Raw genomic sequence first — 20,932 nt, 5'->3', positions numbered from 1 at the left:
AAAGGGGGTGGGTGTCTGTTTCTTCTAGTCCATTTTAAGCTCATTTGTGCAATTGCTGCCTTCTCCATATTACTGCATAACTCCTTTGATCTTAAAGTGGAAGGAAGCAAATTTCAAGAGCCAGGATCACTTCTCATGTGGCTTTAAAAGGAACAGCATATTACAAAATTGAGTGGATGTCAAATAAAACATAAATTTGGATCTTTTGAAATTTGAACTCAGAGAGGTATTACTTTCAGAGCCAAGCACGTTGACAAGCTCAGGGATAAATTTCATTTGTTTGTCATTCATTTAAATTCGAGTGTTTAGGTCAACTTGTTGCCCAGTGTTATTCGTCCTTTATTGGATGTGGCATTTGTATCCAGCATTATACTATAAGCTTTAAACGTTTAATCCTCATGACATTATAAGACTGTATCCCCATTTCACAGACAAGGACACTAAAGCTCAAATCATCCATACCTGACTCAGAATTCCATATTTTCCCCATGCCTGGCCTCCTCCATCCTAGACGAAGAATAAAATGTAAACACAGGTTGCTAATACAGCCCTCTTCACTGTTGTCATATTTAAAAACTGCCAAAATTGCTTAGCTTATGCCCATGAATTTTTTTTAAGTGGGAAATTGATTGAAACAGTGAGTGAAAGAGATTATTTCAGTTAGGGTTATGCCTTACTGGAACAAATTCACTTATTAGCATGCTCTTTGGATTCCCCATCCTGAGTTTTGGAACCAAGACATAGACCAGAGGATGAGCTCAGTATTATTAGTAAGTTACTTTGACCAGCTAATAATCTTAATTTTCTCTCCTTTTCTCCTCGTTCATCTTCTCAACGCCAGCCATATTAACCACCAATGAAGACAATGGGAGCTGAATGGTTGTTGTCGAAGGCTTGACATTTATGCAGTTGTTTAGAATCTGGGGTCAGGTTCCTGAGCTCAGATGAGGTGAGGTCTGAGTATCAGACAGGGAGAAGCTGTAATCAGAAGTGACCAAAAATTGAACCTGGACTAAGTTGACTGGTTGTTTTCCTTTTCCATAGCCTACAAATATTATTGGTGTGTGTCAGTCATGGAAGATTAGAAACACTGTGTTTGAGCCTTCATATTATCAGATGAGACTAAATGCATTAAAAAGTTCCTGTCCTAGTCTTTTTTGTGCTGCTATCACAGAATACCACACTGGGTAATTTATAATGAACAGAAATTTATTTGGGTAATGGTTCTGGAGGCTGAGAAGTCCAAGAGAATGGCCCTGACATCTGGCAAGGCTTTCTTGCCACATCATAACCATGGCAATGCGTATCACATGAACAAGAGAGAGAATGTGAGAGAGCAGGAGGGGATTGCAAGGGGGCCAAACTCACTTTTATAACAAATTTCCTCTGGCAGTAATGATGATAATCTATTCATGAGGGCAGAACCCTCATGACCTAGTCACCTCTTGAAGGTCCTGCTTCTCAACACTATTGCACTGGGAATTAAGTTTCCAACACATGAAATGTTGGGGATGCATTCAAACCATAGTGGTCCCCCGAGTGTAAAATATTCCCTCTCATTCAGGATCCAAGATCAGAGTATCTGATAAATGTTGCCATGGTAGAGAAGGGATAACACCTTTTTGGAGGAGCACATGAGTTGATCAGGTGGCCAGCAAATGCTTTATCTTGTGATGTGGAATATTACTGGGAAACTTTTAAGACATACCATAAGCAAGATACATTGTTTTAAAAAATTGTTGTTATCATAGCCTATTTCCTATTTTTTATTATTGCATACAACTCATAGAAACTCTAATGGCTAAATTTTGCTGTGTACCAAATGATTCCAGTTAGTTAAATCGTTTTATGGGTCAGTAGGTTGGCTGGTCAGTTCTGGGTATGGCCAGTTCAGCCCATCTCTGTGGACTGCAGATGGTTCCACTGAGGGTGGATGGTCTCAAACGGACTCACTCACCTGTCTGGTGGTGGTAGGCTGGTGAGTCTAGAAGAACGTTAGCTAGAACTACCTATGTCTACTCCTTGTAATCGCTCATCCTTTAATAGGCTAACTTGGAATTCTTCACTTGATGTCAGGATTCCAAAGAATCCAAGTGTTTTATGAGCTTGTGTCTGCATCATGTTCACTAAAATTCACTAAAGCAAGACATATGGACAAGCCCAATTTCAAATAATGGAGTAATTGGTGTACACACTTTTCTTTTTTTTTTTTTTTTTTTTTTTTGAGACGGAGTCTCGCGCTGTGTCACCCAGGCTGGAGTGCAGTGGCGATCTCGGCTCACTGCAAGCTCCGCCTCCCAGGTTCACGCCATTCTCCTGCCTCAGCCTCCGAGTAGCTGGGACTACAGGCGCCCGCCACCACGCCCGGCTAGTTTTTTGTATTTTTAGTAGAGACGGGGTTTCACCATGTTAGCCAGGATGGTCTCGATCTCCTGACCTCGTGATCCGCCCGTCTCGGCCTCCCAAAGTGCTGGGATTACAGGCTTGAGCCACCGCGCCCGGCCTGGTGTACACTTTTCATAGAGGAGGGCAAAGTCAAGTTATAAAGGTGCATGTAACAGGGATAGAGGGAATTTGTGGCCATTTTGTCATTTCTCACAGATATTAGAGTAACTGCAGGTAGTTAAGCTGGCATCTCCATACTGAATCAAAGGGACCATCTTTTTGTCTATAGCTTGAATTTGATATGGAATCATTCTCTAGGATCCTTATTTTATTCTATTCTGGCCTCTTGAAACTTGACCACATTTACTGGTTAGGTTCTCCTCTCTTGTATTCCTGAGCTGTAATTCCATTTTTGACCAGGTTTTAAAATTTTGATCAATTACTTGCTATGGTACAAATACGATGTTTCTTCTAATGCAGGTTTAATTTGGTGTATTCTGTGCATGGTTACCTTTCAAGAATGTTTCATGCTTCAGTCCCTGGCTTGAGCAGCTTCTCAGGCAATTTGGAGGCACACTTATGCCAACTCCCAGAATTCCACCTTTATGATCTGATACACTGGGTTCCTATTCACTGATTGTGTTTTGTTTTTTTTTTTTTTTTTTTTTTGGTATCTGTAGTGTTTACAATGCAGTAGCAAACTCCACATATTTTATTAGTCTATAAACACAATCCTGTACTTAATAGCACCTGTATTCTGAATTGAGGCTCTAGACATGAAGATGTAATCACTATTAACTCATAGAGCATCTAATGAGGGCTTCTAACCGTCAACCTCTGCACCATTGACATCTTAGCCAGATAAGATGTTGTAGAGAGCTATTCTGAGCATTATAGGATGTTTAGCAGCAGCCCTGGCCTCTACCTTGATGTCAGTAGCCCCTCCCCTTGTCATTCCCCTCCCACTGCTATGTGACAACCAAAATTGTCTCCAGACATGGTCACATGTCCCCCTGGTAGGGCAATATCTCCCCCATTTGAGAACCACTGCTCTCTTCTGGAGACGCTGAGGCTTAGGAGAGCTGGAAGTGTGTGGAGTGTGTGTTACTGTCAGAGAGGACACACGAGGAACAGCAACCCAACAGGGAAAATTTGTAAGAGTAGAAAGGAATGTGGAAAATTTTCAGTCACCTTAAAATTCATTCTAGGGGTGTCTCTTGATTCCTCTGAATTGACCTGAAAGCATCAAATTGGATTGTGCTACAGAGTGAAAGTTTCATCAATATCTCAACTTCATTATGTGAGAAGTGGATTATATATAAATACTATCAATGAGGGATGGGGGGAGCTATGCTGGCCATAGATAATAGATTTTTGAAAAACTATTTATTTTGGAAAGACTTAAATATACATAAAAGTGAAGAAAATTGTATAATGACCCATCCTATACCCACCACCCAAGGTCATAAATGATTGATTTAGGTCAATCCTGTGGCATGTATACCCCACTCACTCCCCCTGCTGTTCACTCTTGGATTATTTTTGAAACAAATTCAAGATGTCATTTCATTTCATTTGTAAAAATCTCTGTATGTCTAAAAGAAAGTATTTGAAAGCCAAAATTGTAATATGCTGCTAGAATTTTAATCTTCTAGAATGGGCAAGAATGAGGAGTTCTGCTGAGTAGTATTACAAAGTTAAGGGAAAGAAGAGATGGGAGGAAGACTGAAGAGGCTTGACTTTTGAGGGGGATTAAAAACCCCAGGAGGAAATGAGGGTGGGAGACACTGTCTCTTCAAGCTTCTTTCTCCTCTTCTTTTGCTTTCCATAAATTTTAGAATATGTGATTTTTCACAAGGGACTGGGATCCTTACGAAGGAGAATAGGCTGGTAGGAAACAGATTCATTTTCTAAAAAGAAGGGAAAAACATAATCACCAGAAAATGTTGAAATCTTCCCTCAATGATGAATTGCTCTCTTATGACTTTCAATGACTTTTTAGCCGATTGGACCTACTTTTAATAAAACAAGGCAAGAAGAAAATCTTGCAGTTGCTTTTTAAGATTTCCCTTGGACTATAGTATTTGTCTCCTGTTATAATGTATTCTGAGAAGTTTCTTTTGATTTAGACTTCCTCACTTGATTTTATGATGTCATAAATCTCCTGAATTTGGTGAGAGCCATGTTGTATGTGAGAACTAAGCAGCTTGCTAGATAACATGTACTCCCCCCTCCCTTCTCTTTAGAAGATTAAACTGAGACTGTTGTGCCTGATGCCAGAATAGATTTAACCAATCATGTTTCCTTTACATGTAGGTCAGTCCGAGGGACAATTCTGCACTGGATCCTATTATCCATGGGTTGAAGGGTGTTGTACATCATGGTAAGTATGCCACATACACTTCCTTTTGCTGGGATGTGAAGGGCTCAGATCTCTACCTAAAGGAACCAGGTTATCTTGCAGAGGACAGAGGGTGACACCCATTCCTCATCCCCTGATGTTGAAGGGCATTAGAGCCATTATTTGATGGGTAAAGAGCACGCCCATTTATTACCTGCAAATGGGTCTGGGTTAACAGTAAGCAATTTGTTTCTTTTCAGGTACCAGTTTGAATGCATAGGTTATAAATCAAAACACCCTAAGATGTACTGTTCTTATGTGTTGAACTTGCCATTTGTTTCATATCTCTCCTAAAAATATTCTTTCAGTTGTCTTTTCACCTATAAATGTTTGGTTTGCGTCTCAGATCTAGGGAAGCATTTTAAGTAGCCAGACAAGTTATTAAACTTTGCAGCATGTGAGCAAGCGTCATGCCGCTACTAGAATGGAAAAGGCCAGGCTACTATTCTGTGCTGCAGACCTCTTATCCTCAGGCATAAAACCAGGAGAGAAAGTAAGATAAATGGGTTCTGTCTTTTCCAACTGGTTTTTATTGGAAGAATTTCCCTGCAACTTTATTATCAGCACTGCTGATATCAAGATCCTCTAATTTCAAAAGTACCCTTGTCGCAGTGAGGTGTGCAGTCTAGATGTAATGTAATGATTTGCAAAGTTTTAATAATCTAATTAGAATTCCAGAGACGTTGACAGAAATAGCATTAGTAACCATAATAAATCTCCCCTTCACCTCCACAGCTGTGATAAAACATCTTCACACCTTTTTGGGAGGATTGTCTTTAGACATTAGCCAACTCCATAGAGCTTAACAAACATCTTCCCCCTCTCTTTCAGTGAAACTAACACCAGTTGTCAGGGGTCAGTTGGAGCAAGTAGGATTTTGGATTAATTGTTCTGTTCTCAAAATTGGTCAGTCATGCAGCAGGTAACAATAATAAACCTACTCAATATAGAAAAATAGGGTTACTAAAAATACCACATAGAAGCTTTCATTTTAAGATAGTTCTGGGCCAGGCGTGGTGGCTTATGCCTGTAATCACAGCACTTTGGGAGCCAAGGTGGGTGGATCACCTGAAGTCAGGGGTTTGAGACCAGCCTGATCAACATGGTGAAACCCTGTCTCTACTAAATACAAAAATTAGCTGAGCATGGTGGTAGGCGCCTGTAATCCCAGTTACTTGGGAGGCTGAGGCAGGAGAATCACTTGAACGCACGAGGCGGAGGTTGCCGTGAGCCAAAATTGCGCCATTACACTTCAGCCTGGATGACAGAGACTCTGTCTCAAAAAAAAAAAAAAAAAAAGATATGTATTTCCATTGCTTCTTCCCAGTTCTCAGTTTCTGGAAGGGCACTAATCCCATCCTCCATTCTTGAGGGCTCTTACCTCCCAAAGACTCCACCTCATATCATAAACTTGGGGATTAGGATTTCAACATAGGAATTTGGTTAGGGGACACAAACCTTCAGGCGACAGCAGAGGCTGTTACATACGGAAAAACGATATCTGGCTCTGGGAGGGTTGCCAGGATGCCCAGGGTGTGGTTTCAACCCTACCCTCTAACTGGGAAGTCAGACAAGACCTGTAAAATACACTGACCTACAGAGGAAGTTCACTTATTCATTCAGCAGAAATATATTGCATGCCCACGCTGTGCAAACCCAGATTTGGAACACTGATTAAGACAGACACAGGCCAGCTCTCATGGACCTAGAAGGGAAGTGAAGTGCTGCCTTCCTCTCCCACCAGTCTGCCTGGTATGCAGCCCCTCCCAGCTTATGCATTTGCTGTTTCCTCTGTCGGGAGAGTTCTTCCTTTGCTTGTGCCAAGGGTGTCTCCTTCTTATGCCTTCAGGTCTCAGCTCCCATATTGCCTTAGTTGTTTCTTAAGTATCCTATCAAATTATTCATCCCACCCCACTCCCATCACTCTCTGTTACACCATCCCAGGTTTCTTTCTTCAAAGCACTTACATGTATCTGAAATAACTGTTTGTGTATTTGCTCATATCTCAGATACTTGGTTATCAATTTCCTGAGGGCAGAAAACCATGTTAGTGTGGCATGCTGTGTCTGGCAAATAGTAGGTGCTCAGTATCTTAGCCAAATGACTGAATCAAGTAAGCATACAAATAAATAAGTGAAAATTTCAAAATGTAAAATGGGATGAAGGGAAGGAAGAACTAAAGCCCATTTGGGTTGTGCCTTGATTGGGAAGAAAAAGGAGTAGGAGTATGTCGTTCTTCCAAAAGGGAGTGGAGGACATTAGAAATAGTTTTAAAAAAACAAAAATAATGTTTGTTGGAGGCCAGGTGCAGTGGGTCATGCCTGTAGTCCCAGCACTTTGGGAGGCTGAGGTGGGTGAATCGCTTGAGCCCAGGAGTTCAAGACCTGTCTGGGCAACATGGCAAAACCTTGTCTCTGAAAAAAAAAATACAAAATTTAACCAGGCATAATGGTACATGCCTGTAGTCCCAGCTACTTGGGAGGCTGAGGGGGGAGGATCACCTGAGCCCGGGAGATTGAGGCTGTAGTGAGCCTTGATCATGCCAGCCTCCAGCCTGGGTGACAGAATGAGACTCTGTCCCCCTCCCCCCAAAAAAAGCTTTTGTTGGAGCTAGAAGCATTTCAGTTGAAGGTCCTGTGAGGGATTTGAATGATCTATTAATTTGAAGGAACATAAATAATCATGTCCTTCACAGTCTCTGGCTTGGGAACAATGATAGAGATATGTAAAGAGAAAAATCAATATGGATTTCTGTTGCAGTTCAGAAATGACTTTTATTCAGCTCTGGGAGTCATATATTAGAATGTTAATTTCTCATTAATTTTTTTTAAACAAGAAGCATCTTAAGTGTTTCTTCAGCTGAAATGTGAAGGAATAACCTGATAATATCAGCCAACTGTATTTGACAGTTGGTCATTAGGGTCCTCTGTTAAGCAGACACCAAGGTGGAATTTGAAGTGCAGGAAAGATTTTTGGCAAGGAAGGACTGCCTGGGAAGGATCAAATGGAGAAGGACCAGGGGTTGGTGGGGAGAGCGTTTGGGCCATGCATGGTGCAGGTCTGACACCTCTGCAAGAAGAAAGGTGAGCTAGGAGGACTAGCTGAAGGCAGCTCTAAGGAAGTCTTTGCCAAGCTATCAGAGAGCCCCAGAGCAAAGACTGCCCCTGAAAGGAGTCCTGTGTTGGCAGGAATGGCCCAGCTCTTGTTCCCCACCATGTGTTGTCATTGGCTGGAGCCTCCCAGCAAGAATAGCCTGATTGTAGATGCTGGGCAGATCCTGGAGGTGCAGCTGCTGCAGGCTGTCAGCTCAACAAGCTCCTCACAGCAGCTTGTCTCTGGAAGGGGGATCTCAGGGGTGCATGCTTAGGAGTGGCACAGAGCTTCACATCTTCTTCCAGAGGCACCTTCCTAATCACACTCCCATAGTGCTTGCTCAGAGATTCTTACAAACAGTCCTGGCTCATTTTGTCCATAGTTACTGAGTACCTAATCTCAGTACACCATGAAGCTAGGCATTGAGACATGGACCTACCCTCACCACATTTGCATATGCTTGGTAGAGGTGTACAATTAAGTATGTAATGATGTTAAAGTCTGGGAAGCAGCTCGCTAAACTCAAACTTGGGTGATTGGAAGTGTCTCAAACCAACTGAACATTAAGACTTAAAGAGTGCGTGGAGATTGTCCAGGCAGAGAAGTGATGCAAGCAGGACCAGTATAGATGAAGGTGTCTGTTGGTAAGAGAGGATGTAGTATCTTTGAGGCTTGGAGAATGGTGACTGACATGGTTTGATTGTGTCCCACCTAAATCTCATCTTGAATTCCCACGTGTTGTAGGAGGGACCCAGTGGGAGGTACTTGAATCATGGGGGCAGGTCTGTCCTCCACTGTTCTTGTGATAGTGACTAACTCTCACAAGATCTGATAGTTTTAAAAAGGGGAGTTTCCCTGCACAAGCTCTCTTCTCTTGTCTGCCGCCATGTGAGACATGCCTTTCACCTTCCACTATGATTGTGAGGCCTCCCCAGTCACGTGGAACTGTGAGTCCATTAAATCTCTTTCTTTTGTAAATTGCCCAGTCTTGGGTATGTCTTTATCTGCAGCGTGAAAATGGACTAATACAGTAACATTGCTTCTCTAATGCTTTTCTAGGGAGAGACAGCCTAGAAACCTCTTGACCACATGAAGTGCTGTGTCTTATGTGTTCATTTTTCTAGGCAAATTTTGATTTTTACAAACTCAAGAGCCATGAGGAAATATAAATAGAATGGAGTGAGGTGATTTGCCATTGATTCTGGTCCCATCTATCTACTCATGGAGTGATAGATGGAAGCACTAAAATGTATCTAAATCAAGTATTTTATTTGCCCTATTATCAACATCCACTGGAGAAGAAAGACTTAGGGGAAGATTGTAAATCCTATTCACTGTATTGGTTCAGTCATTAGCAGCACTTTTTGTATATAAGAACCAGCAGTTGCAAGTGGCTGTTTCTGATAAAAACTACTGGTTGCTAAGAACTTAGTCTAGTTCTGATGGTTTAAAATCCATTTTTCAAAAAAATCCTGTTTGTGAATCAGTGTAAAAATGTAGTCTTCTAAGTGAGAGGCATGAGGTCAGGTGAATATGGCAGATGAGGCAAAACTTTGCAGCCCAATTTGTTCAACTTTTAAAGCCTTAGGTTGTGCAACGTGTGGTCAGGTGTGGTGGTAGAGAAGAATTGGGCCCTTTCTATTGACCAAAGCTGGCTGCAGTTTTCAATGCATCTTATCAAATTGCTAAGCATACTTCTCAGTTGTCATGGTTTTGCCAGGATTCAGAAAGCTGTAGTGGATCAGACCAGCAGGAGATCACCAAACAGTGACCATGATCTTTTTCTGGCACATGTTCGACTTTGGGAAGTGCTTTGGAGCTTCTTCTCAGTCCAGCCACAGAGCTGGTCATCGCCCGTTGTCATATAAAATCCACTCTTTGTCACATGTCACAGTCTGATCGAGAAATGATTCATTGTTGTTATGTAGAATAAGAGAAGACGACACTTCAAAATGACATTTTTTTTTTAATTTTTGCTCAACTCATGAGGCACCCACTTTTCGAGCATTTTTACTGTTCCAATTTGCCTCAAATGTCAAACTACTATAGAATGGTTAACACTGAGTTCTTTGGTAACTTCCTTTATAGTTGTAAGAGGATCAGCTTCAATGAATTGCTCTCAATTGGTTGTTGTCAACTTACGCTTCTCATCTTCAAGGCTCTTGTCTCTTCTGCAGAACTTCTTGGACTACTGCTGCACTGTACGTTCATTAGCAGTTCCTGGGCCAAATGCGTTGATGATGTTGTGAATTATCTCCACCGTTTTATGGCCCATTTTGAACTCGAATAAGAAAATTGCTCAAATTTGCTTTTTGTCTAACATCATTTCCATAGTCTAAAATAAATATAAAATAAACAGCAAGTGCTAAGTCATTAGCAAAAACACAAAGCAAGAAATAGGTGCATTAAAATGATGTATAGCATAACCATATTTATTGAAGAATGCATTCCAATATCATTGTTGCAAATTTGAACAGTACAAAACTGCAGTTCCTTTTGCACCAACTTATTTGCATCAACGGTTTTACCTAACTGATCCATGTTAAGAAATATGTGTGGGGCAGGCACGGTGGCTCATGCCTATAATCTCAGTACTTTGGGAGGCTGAGGCAGGTGGATCACCTGAGGTCAGGAGTTTGAGAATAGGCTGGCAAACATGGTGAAACTCCGTCTCTACTAAAAATACAAAACTTAGCCAGACATGGTGGCACGCATCTGTAATCCCAGCTACTTGGGAGGCTGAGGCAGGAGAATCGCTTGAACCCGAGAGGTAGAGGTTGCAGTTAGCTGAGGCCACGCCATTGTACTCCAGCCTGGGTGACAAGAGCAAAACACTGTCTCAGAAAAAAAAAAAAAAAAAAGGTATGCGCATTATACGTCGCTTCTCGTCCTTTCGGCTAAGATCGAGTGTATGTGCATTATGTCCTGTGTCAGTTAAAAGGCATCTGTTTTTTCTTTTCATGTTGCTGGAATACATAATTTCTCTTCCTTTTTATAGTACTCACCCTAGGAAAATTCAGCAGGCTATTTGTGTACATACGCATATACTGTCAAAAGGCCTCAAAACACCATCCTCTTGTGTCAGTCCTCTGAAACGGACCACTTTTGTATTCCTGATAGGAAACTTGCCTCTGGTGATTGCTTGGTATTTTATCTGCTTGTCCTCTTTTCCCACCCCTCCCCCACTGTCACTTTCCTCTCCTGGAGAATGTATCATCTTAGTGAGGTGTAATAGGCTTCGTTTTCTTTTTGTTGTTGTTGTTTTTTGAGACGGAGTCACTCTGTCGCCTAGGCTGGAGTGCAGTGGCGCGATCTCTGCTCACTGCAAGCTCCACCTCCTGGGTTCACGCCGTTCCCCTGCCTCAGCCTCCCCAGCAGCTGGGACTACAGGCGTACACCGCCACGCCTGGCTAATTTTTCGTAATTTTAGTAGAGACGGGGTTTCACTGTGTTAGCCAGGATGGTCTCGATCTCCTGACCTCGTGATCCACCCACCTCAGCCTCCCACAGTGCTGGGATTGCAGGCGTGAGCCGCTGTGCCCAGCCTAGGCTTCGTTTTCTTTCATAGGAAATGTGAGGGGGATAGTCAGAAATTGCCACAGACAGCTGGGTACAGTGGCTCACACTCATAATCCCAGTACTTTGGGAGGCTGAGGTGGGTGGATCACCTGAGGTCAGGAGTTCGAGACCAGCCTGGTCAACATGTTGAAACCCCGTCTCTACTAAAACTACAAAAATTAGCCAGGCATGGTGGCGGGCACCTATAATCGTAGCTACTCAGGAGGCTGAGGCAGGAGAATCACTTGAACCTGGGAGGCGAAGGTTCCAGTGAACCGAGATCGCACCACTGCACTCCAGCCTGGGCAACAGAGGGAAATTCTGTCCCCACCCTCCCCCAAACCCCCTGCCAAAAAAAAAAAAAGAAAGAAAAAGAAATTGCCACAGACACAACAAAATCTTCTGCTGGTCAGAGCTAGACAGCTGCTCTCTCTCTGTCTGTCTTCCCTTCCCTGGCTCTTCCAAGAAAGGTATCAGTGAAAGGACAAATAAATTATCACCTGAGAACTCGCTTCTATTAGTATCACAAAATGAGGCTTTTGCAAGCTTTTCTTGTCAAAACACGGCACTGGCAGTTGTGGCTATGACAAGATTAAAACTTTCCTTGCCAGACCAGCTTTCTCATGTGACTAGTTTGTTCACTCGACTCACCTTTGGGGGTCTCCTTCCACCTTTTTGCCCCTGCCCTGGGACACTCATCATCTCCTCACCAAATCTAAGGACAAAGTCCTAGAATAGCTATTGTCACTCTCAGCCTCTAGCAAAAAGGGAAGAAATAACAGTGAATTTGAAAATATGCATTGACTGCCCTGCCAAGCATTTCCAGAGAGTGGTGAAAGCTGTCTAAGAAACTCCACATCGTTCATCTTTCCATATTCCACCTGCTAGGACTGAGGTTTCTATAGTGAAGAGTAACAGAGCGTCATCTTCAGACCAGTCCTCTGAATTCCTTCTAGAATAGTGGGTCGGCTTCATCTTCTACAATTGCTGTTGCATCACCAGCCACACATTCACTGTTTTAAAAGAAACCAGCCCCAGGGTATGGTGCTGCCTGCACTGTTCCCCTGCTGGGGATGCACTTGGTTCCACCCCTTCAGAAAACCGTGTGCCTGTTTCTGCTGAGGTTACACATGTACCCCGCCCTCTGAGCCAGAAATGCCACACTTAAGTATATCCCCAAGAAAAATATCAACAAAAGACTTGTGCATATGAGCCTTAGTCATAATAGCCACAAACTGGAAACAGCTTAAATGTCCATCAGTGGGAACACAGATAGAGAAGTTGTAGACTATTCATACAGTGGAATATTATGCAGCACTTACAGATAATGAACTATGGAGTCACTCAAAAGCAAAACAGTGCATAGTGCATGATTCCATTTATGTAAAGTGTGAGAACAGGTCCATCCACAAAATTAATCCATGGTGATGAAAGCCAGAATAGTGGGGAGGAGGGGCCAGGTGCAGTGGTTCATGCCTATAATCCCAGCACTTTGGGAGGCCAAGGCAGGCAGATCACCTGAGATCGGAGTTCAAGACCAGCCTGACCAACATGGTGAAACCCCGTTTCTACTAAAAATACAAAAATTAGCCAGGTGTGGTGTTACGCACCTGTAGCGGGAGACTGAGGCAGGAGAATCACTTGAACCCGGGAGGTGGGGGTTGCAGTGAGCTGAGATTGCGCCACTGTACTCCAGCTTGGGTGAAAGAATGAGACTCAGTCTCAAAGAACAGTGGAGTGGAGGAATATATTGAATAAAAAGGAACCTGAGGAAATTTTCTTGGGTGATAAAAATATTTCTCTATCTTGATCTATAGGATGATTGTACAGGTATAATATAAAAATTTGCGATGCTGTCCCCTTAGATTTCTTCATTTGACTGTTTGAAAATTAAAGAATAACCCATATATATTACACATTAATTTCCCAAATATATTGCATCCACAAAGCTTAAAAAAATTAGCAGCATGTACCAAATAGTCAAATATTAAAAATCTTGACAGTGTCAAGTGTTGGCAAGGATGTGAATACAGGAACTCTCATGTTGTTGGTAAGAGGATAACTAGTATGATCACTCTTCAGAAAATAGTTCGGCAGTATCTAGTAAAATTAAGAGATTCCATTTCTATCTATGTCCCCTAGAGAAACTCATATATGTGTCCCAAGAGATGTATAGACCAGGCGCAGTGTCTCACAGCTGTGATCCCAGCACTTTGGAAGCCGAGGCAGGCAGATCACTTGAGCCCAGGAGTTTGAGACCAGCCATGGCAACATGGTGAAACCTTGTCTCTACAAAAAGTAAACAAAATTAGCCAGGCATGGTGGCACCCACCTGTAGTCCCAGCTATTTTGGGGACTGAGGTGGGTGGATCACTTGAGCCCAGGAGGCAGAGGTTCAGTGAGCCAAGATTGTGCCACTGCACTCTAGTCTGGGTGACAGAGCGAAACCTGGTCTTCAAAAAAAGAAGACATGTGGCTGGCCACAGTGGCTCACGCCTGTAACCCCAACACTGTGGGAAGGCGTGGTGGGTGGATTGCTTCAGGTCAGGAGTTTGAGACCAGCCTGGCTAACATGGCGAAACCCTGCCTCTACTAAAAAAATATACAGAAATTAGCTGAGTCTGGTGGTATGGACCTATAATCCCAGCTACTTGGGAGGCTGATGCATGAGAATCGCTTGAACCCGGGAGGTCGAGGCTGCAGTGAGTCAAGATTGCACCACTGCACTCCAGCCTGGGTGACACAGCAAGACTCTATCTGAAAAAGAAAAAAAAAAAAAAAAGAAGAAGACGTGGGCAAGAATGTTTGCGTTGGTGTTTTTCCTAATTACCCAAACCTAGTAATGCCTCAGGTGCCCATCATTGGCAGGCTGTGTAAAGATGACCTGGTGCGGTCGTAGAATAGAACATTTCACCATGATGGGAAGGAATGGCCCACTCAACAATATGGGTGCATCCGAGATTAGTAAAGTTAAGCAAAGGAAGCAAGATTCTGAAGAAAACATTGTGCGTTCCCAAAGATAAACTTCAAAACATGAGAAAACCTAACCGTTATTGCTTCGGAGTGCATATGTAGGTGTTAAAACTAAATAGGAAACCCAAGTGATTATTTCAAAATGGGGATGGTGGTGACTTCCCAGGGGTGGATGAGAGAGTGACAAGGGGCTGGCCGGGTAGGGGGAGGCAAGGTCTTCTCGTGTTCTGAGTGTTGGTCACATACCCACACACCAGGGCTCACTTCAGGATCATTTTTCGACAGTACATTGATGTTTTGCACACCTTTCTGCATGGGTGTTATATTTCACAATCAAAGAAGACAATGATTAACATTAGAAAGGAAGAGATTCAGACATTGCTTTCCTCTGGGACGCATCAAGTTCCAAGCGGCCTCACAACAAGCAAAAGAGAGTGACAGCACTTTTTAAAAAAACTTTTTACCGTAACTACCCCTGACAGGCTGTGTGTTCTCTCCACAAATTGATTACAGGCCAATGAAAGAACTGTGCCTGCTTGGAATTGTATCATTAAGAGGTGACTCTGAAAGCAAACATCTCCTTGTGGAGATTAGAAACAGGAAATCAGAAACAAAGGGGATGGGGTGTCAAGTGACAAGTTTAAACATAAAGGGTGCCTCACTGCTGCTGTGCCGGTCATGCTTGCCCTGTCTGCTTAGCCCAGCAGGCATCACTACATACTCCAGAAACCCTCTGAGATACAACCAGCACGGTCCCCATCATATAGAAAGGCAAGCAAAGCAGTCAGAGGCTGGGCGACTTGCCCCAGGGTCACATCATGAGAAGTGACCCAGCCCCGAGTCTAACCAAGGTCTTCCTGACTTCAGATTGGCTCTCCTGACTCCAGGTCCTCTCCCGCTCAGATCCCTGTGAGGCTCCCCACCTACCTTTTTCCATCTTGATTGAAACTCCTCATATGGGTTTTGTTGAAGGGGGCAAGTGAAGACATACTGAACAGGGCCATAATCTGTCACTGTCACTCTGACATCATTGTGACTATCCCTGTGGTCCAAAAGCTTGAAATAAGCCATCTGAGGCCAAATGGCTGAAGTTGCTGAAAATATCTTTTGTGGACTTTGGAAGAAGAGGACAAATGCTAGAACAAGGGACTTTTGGGAAAAATGACTCCTGAGGCAGAAATGTCACTATAATCCAGTAGCAAGAAAATGGAGCAGAACTGAGTTGCTGTGAGGGGTTCTTGCCTGTTTTTGTGTGTGTGAACCACCAAGCTCCCTGAATCATAGCATCCACCCATCCTTCCATCAACTGACTGCCTAACGTGCTGAGGGTAAAATGAACAAGATTTCCCTTGTCCTTGGAAAAATTTTAGTCTCATGAAGAATTTTTTTTTTTTTTTTTTTGGTCTTGACTTTATTGGTGCAAAGACTAATGTTACTTGCATGCAGAGTAATCTCACGTTGAACCTTCGGAATGAACTTTATTAAAGGTCTCCATTATGGAATACTTTTAAAGAAATGGAATTTTGTTGTTTTTCACTTGAAGTTGGACTCTTAGGAACACAACTGAACAAGGTTTCTAGAGCAGTACTTCAGAATTCGGGCTGGCCTGGGTTTGAATTCTGGCTCTCCAACTTGGGAGCTGTGTGACCCCAGTACAAATTACTGAGCCTCTCTGTCCCCGAGTTTCTGCCTTGTAAAGTGAGGATAATGAAAGTGCTTATCTCATGAGTATTATTGCTAAATGCGTTCAGACAGGGACAGCACAGGGAAGAAGGCATGCCTGGTATGTGTTCAGCGCCCTCTAAATCAGTGATCAGCAAACTCTAATCTGCAGACCAAATCCAGCCCGCTGCTTGTTTCTGTAAAGTTTCATTGGAACACAGCTGCACTCATTTGTTTACATATCATGGATGGCTACTTTTGCACAACAATGGCAAACTTGAGTAGTCGTGACAGACACACTGGCCTGCACCGCCTTATGTATTTAATCTCTGGCCCTTTAAAGAAAATGTTTGTCAATCCTACCTCATCTAAACGGTAGCTATTACAGCAGCTCTACTAATAATGTTGCCTTCACCCAGTAATTTGTTTATGTTGGGACAATGTAAATACCCACTCAGGTCATTACTTACCACTTGCTAGGCTTTACAGACATAGATTTCAGTTTTCATTTTGCTGATATCATCACATTTCAACTGAATTAATGAGGATTCTGTTTTAATGTTTAACTTAAAGAAATCCTCCAAATTATTTTCTCCCTTTTGAACGGGAAAACCAATGCTGTATTATCTATAGCTCACTGATCATTTTGAACATCTTAACATGCGACAGAGTTTCCCGTTTGAAGTTTGTGTTTCCAGCATTTAATTACATGGAACTTTCCTGAAATGTGCTATAAATATGCAGTGCCCTGATCTTGGCTAATTGGCTCATGTCTATTAAGGATCTAGGAAGGACTGATGCTTATCAGAACATGTTTGATCTCAAAATCTTCTAGAAACAGGCACACTTAAGCCATTTCCACCGTTTCCTGGATTTCAGTGCATCAAAACCACCACCATAGATGTAAGTTATTTCCACTTCTTTTCTTAGCCAGGAAATGAGATGCTGTGCAACTTCTATTTTATCACTAATAGTATTGTTAACAATAATGTTAAGACGTAAAAAGACTTCAAAAGTGATTCCTTTTAGATTAGGTTTGAATGTGAGGCCAGTTCTCATTCAGCCTGCCTTGTTTGTCAATATTTTATCATTTGAACAGGATTATGGAAATCCAGGGAAATGCCCTTTTCCTGCTTGTTTCAGTGGGATGTGAAGAGCAAAGAGAGCTCTTAAAAAGATACCTCCATTTGCCTGCTGCAAAAGTGCCTGCTAAAGTGCTTGCGACTACCGTGTGTGATTTTCTTACCCTGCTTGCATGCTCTATGTATGCTACCTCGGTGTAGGAGAGACAGACACTATTGCATAGTGGGTTTGAAATCCAGTTGTGTTACAACCTGAACAAATCACTTCACCTCTTTGTGGCTCAGTTTTCTCAACTGCATCATGAGGTAATACTAATACCAGTCTTACTGGTTTATCCTGAGGATTCAGTGACTTACTGTATATAACTATGCCTGGCATATGGTAAGCACTCAGTGATAGCTGTCACCACTGCCACCAACCCCCCCCCACCCCACCCCGCCCATCATCATCATTATTGTTGTCACTTGTGGACTTGAATATGGAAACCACGTGATGACAGGAAATGACTGCAGAGCTCTGGGTTCTGCCACCATCACTACCCAGCTAGTAAAATAGAATGCATATTGCTCGGTTTAGTTGGGCCACACAAAATAAAAATGATGAAGATGAAGATGATGATGATGACGATGATTTGGGTAGCCAGTTTCTTTTGAGGTCAGGGGAAAAGGTAGTGGACAAAGAACCAGGAAGTGGGTGAAAGGAAGAAGCAGTAGCCTCTCTGCTTCTGCAACTGTTAACCTCTGTCTGTGTACCTAACCCTACCTGGACGTTCTATAAATACAATGTTACTGAATCCCAGTGGCACCACAGTGAGGTAAGAATTCTTAATCCCATTTTATAAATAGGTAAAGTGAGGTTTTAGAGAGACGAGCGAATGTATCCTGGCCATGCAATGGAATAGTGATTTGAACCCAGTTGTGTTAAACTCTGAATCACATTTCTTTCTGCTCTGCTGGGCCAGCTTCTAAGTCCCAGCATTGACTAACTTTCTGATTATTGTCAAAAGCACTTAACTCTTGTATATCGTGGTTTTCCTTTGTGAATTAGGTCATTGACTGAGCATCAAAAGGAAACTAAAAGAATGTACACGTCGTGTCAGTTACGGCCACCAGAACCCTGTAGGGAAGAAAGGCAATCAATGAAACTGTTCGATGATAATATTGGGTTTTTGTCACCATATGACTCTATATAATTTAAATGTCATGTTCATTTCCTTAATTGTTGACAAGACTGCAATCTTTATGTGCTTTCTCTTTGGAAATATTAAGGTCAACATACATTTTATTTAAACATCAACTCGTAAATCAAAATGCTGCCCTTGGTCAACTGAAACCTCTAATAAAGTTGGAGGAGGCTAGATGTCTTTGAACCCAGTGAGGTGGCTGTTTCATGACCTTGGATTGATCTTCTCCGGGTGCTTGAAGATAGGGATCTGATTAATAAGGTGGGCTCTCTCCCTCCCAGGCCACCTGGTTCAGACCCCACAGCACTAATTATTCATGCCATAGTATAGGCCCCTGGGATTTTCTCTGGACTGTGCCTGTAGGGAAGGCCATGAGGCATGCATTTAATCCTCTGCCTACTGATGGAGAGTTTCACAGGCAAAAGTAAATTCCACACCTCCACCACTGCATGGAGTTGACCCTGTTCATGCTCACATGTATTGCCTGTTGCTTTTTTTAAAAAATACCCTGCCCTCATGTAGGAGTGCAGGGGTTGGCAAAATTTCTCTGTAAGGGGACTGATAGCAAGTATTTTAAGCTTCGTCAGCCATATATTCTCTGTTGTAACTACTCAGCTCTGCAGTGGTAGCCTGAAAGCAGCCGTAGACAATGCATAAGCAAATGAGCACACTATGTACCAACAGAACTTCATTTACAAAAGTAGACACTAGGCCAGATTTGGCCCGTGTACCGTAGTTTGCCCACTTTTGACTTGGAGATACGTCGTGACTTAGTTTGGTCAATTTCTTTTCGCCAGTATAAAGGACCTACTTTATGAAGTGCTGCATTGGGTGCTGGGGATAAGGCCAGGAGGCATGATCTTGCTGTAACAGAGCCTACAACCTGTCAAAGAGACCATGTTAGCCAATCACACAGATTGAGACCCAGGTCTTAACAACCTGTGACCTTGGGTAAGTTCTCAGCCCTCACTAGGATGTTGATTCCTACTTCACAGGGTTATGAAGCTTCACTTAGAGAAAGGCCACACCAGGGCCTGGCACCCAGTTTCTGAACCATAAGTGTGAACTGGGAAAAGGAAGCAAACTGAGGCAAATTCCACAGTGTGGAATGGAGTCTTGGGTTGCAGGTCAGTGAAGGGTAAACTGAGGCTAGAGAACCCAGTTAGTGTAAACAGATGAGAGTCAATGCTGCTGCTACCTGGCCCTATGCGCACCTTTACTGTGGTCACATAAAACAACAAGCTCTGGACCTGGCTTCTACTAGACTCAGAAAGTTGACAGGGCTCTTTGTTGTGAGTCCTACTGAATAATGTCAGTATCTTAGTCAATCAGTTCTGCGACTCTCATGTCTTCATATTTTAACAACTCTCAAATTGGGATGCATCTTTGAGTTCATATCAAATCATTGTTTAATTAGCAACATGTAACCTTTACTAGTGGTATTGGAATAATGATGCATCTTACGATTGAAGATGACTTAGAGATGAGGAAGACAGTATCTAGGACTTATTGGTTATTTAAAATATATCAACTGCTACTGTGCTTGTTTCTTCATTCCCTTTTCACATAATTATTAGGCACCTACTGTGTTCTGGGGAAGTGTTTTAGCTGTTGGATATATGTACAGGCAAGGTCTTTGCTCTTGTGGAATAATCAAGCTGTTGCAGGAGACAGTAAACAAAGGAATGCTGGAAAGGAAATGAAGGTGTGATGCAGAAAGTTAATAGCAGGCTGGGCGTGGTGGCTCATACCTGTAATCCTAACACTTTGGGAGGCTGAGGCGGGCAGATTGCCTGCGGTCAGGAGTTCAAGACCAGCCTGACTAACACGGTGAAACCCCGTCTCTACTAAAAACACAAAAAAATTAGCCAGGCGTGGTGGCGCACGCCTGTAGTCCCAGCTACTCGGGAGGCTGAGGCAGGAGAATCGCCTCAACCCGGGAGGCAGAGGTTGCAGTGAGCCGAGATCGTGCCACTGTACTCCAGCCTGGGTGACAGAACGAGACTCCGTCTCAAAAATAAATAAAATAAATAAATAAATAACAGAGAAAACATACTGAGATGGGGGGCTCAGGCAGTGGCATTTGAGCCCAGACATGAAGGATGAAAAGGAATCATCTCTATGGAGGGTGGTGGGAGGGGAAGCATTCCAGGCAGAGGGAACAGCAAGGTGAGGAGGCAGGTAGGTGGTCAGCAAGGGAGAGAGAGGAAAATACAGGCTGCAGAGGTAGACAGGTCATGTGGGGCCCCATGGCCACCATGAGGAGTTTGGATTTTATTCGAAATGAAGCAAGAAGCCACTGGAAAAGTTTAAGCTGGGCAGTGTCAGGATTAGTTTTACGTTTAAAAAACTAAAAGAGGCTGGGCGTGAGGACCCACACCTGTAATCCTAGCACTTTGGGAGGCCGAGGCAGACAGATTGCCTGAGCTGACTCAGGAGTTTGAGACCAGCCTGGGCAACGTGGTGAAACCCTGTCTCTGCTAAAAATACAAAAAATTAGCCAGGCGTGGTGGCTCGCCTGTAGTCCCAGCTACTCAGGAGGCTGAGACACACAATCACTTGAACTCAGAAGGTGGAGGTGGCAGTGAGCTGAG

At 43.0% G+C, this 20,932-nt stretch overlaps 1 protein-coding gene across 1 annotated transcript in view; it reads left to right on the top strand.

Moving 5' to 3' along the window:
- The window catches only part of PTPRG (protein tyrosine phosphatase receptor type G), a 729,284-nt gene that overhangs the window by 577,592 nt on the left and 130,760 nt on the right, over nucleotides 1-20,932 (top strand). The window contains exon 6 of the mRNA XM_031662790.1: nucleotides 4,702-4,768. Coding sequence (XP_031518650.1) covers nucleotides 4,702-4,768 — 67 coding nt within the window. The remainder of the gene's footprint in view (nucleotides 1-4,701; nucleotides 4,769-20,932) is intronic.

This window comes from Papio anubis, chromosome 2 (genome assembly GCF_008728515.1).
Source record: "Papio anubis isolate 15944 chromosome 2, Panubis1.0, whole genome shotgun sequence".
NCBI lineage: Eukaryota > Metazoa > Chordata > Mammalia > Primates > Cercopithecidae > Papio > Papio anubis.
This window is presented reverse-complemented; position numbering and strand designations above follow the sequence as displayed.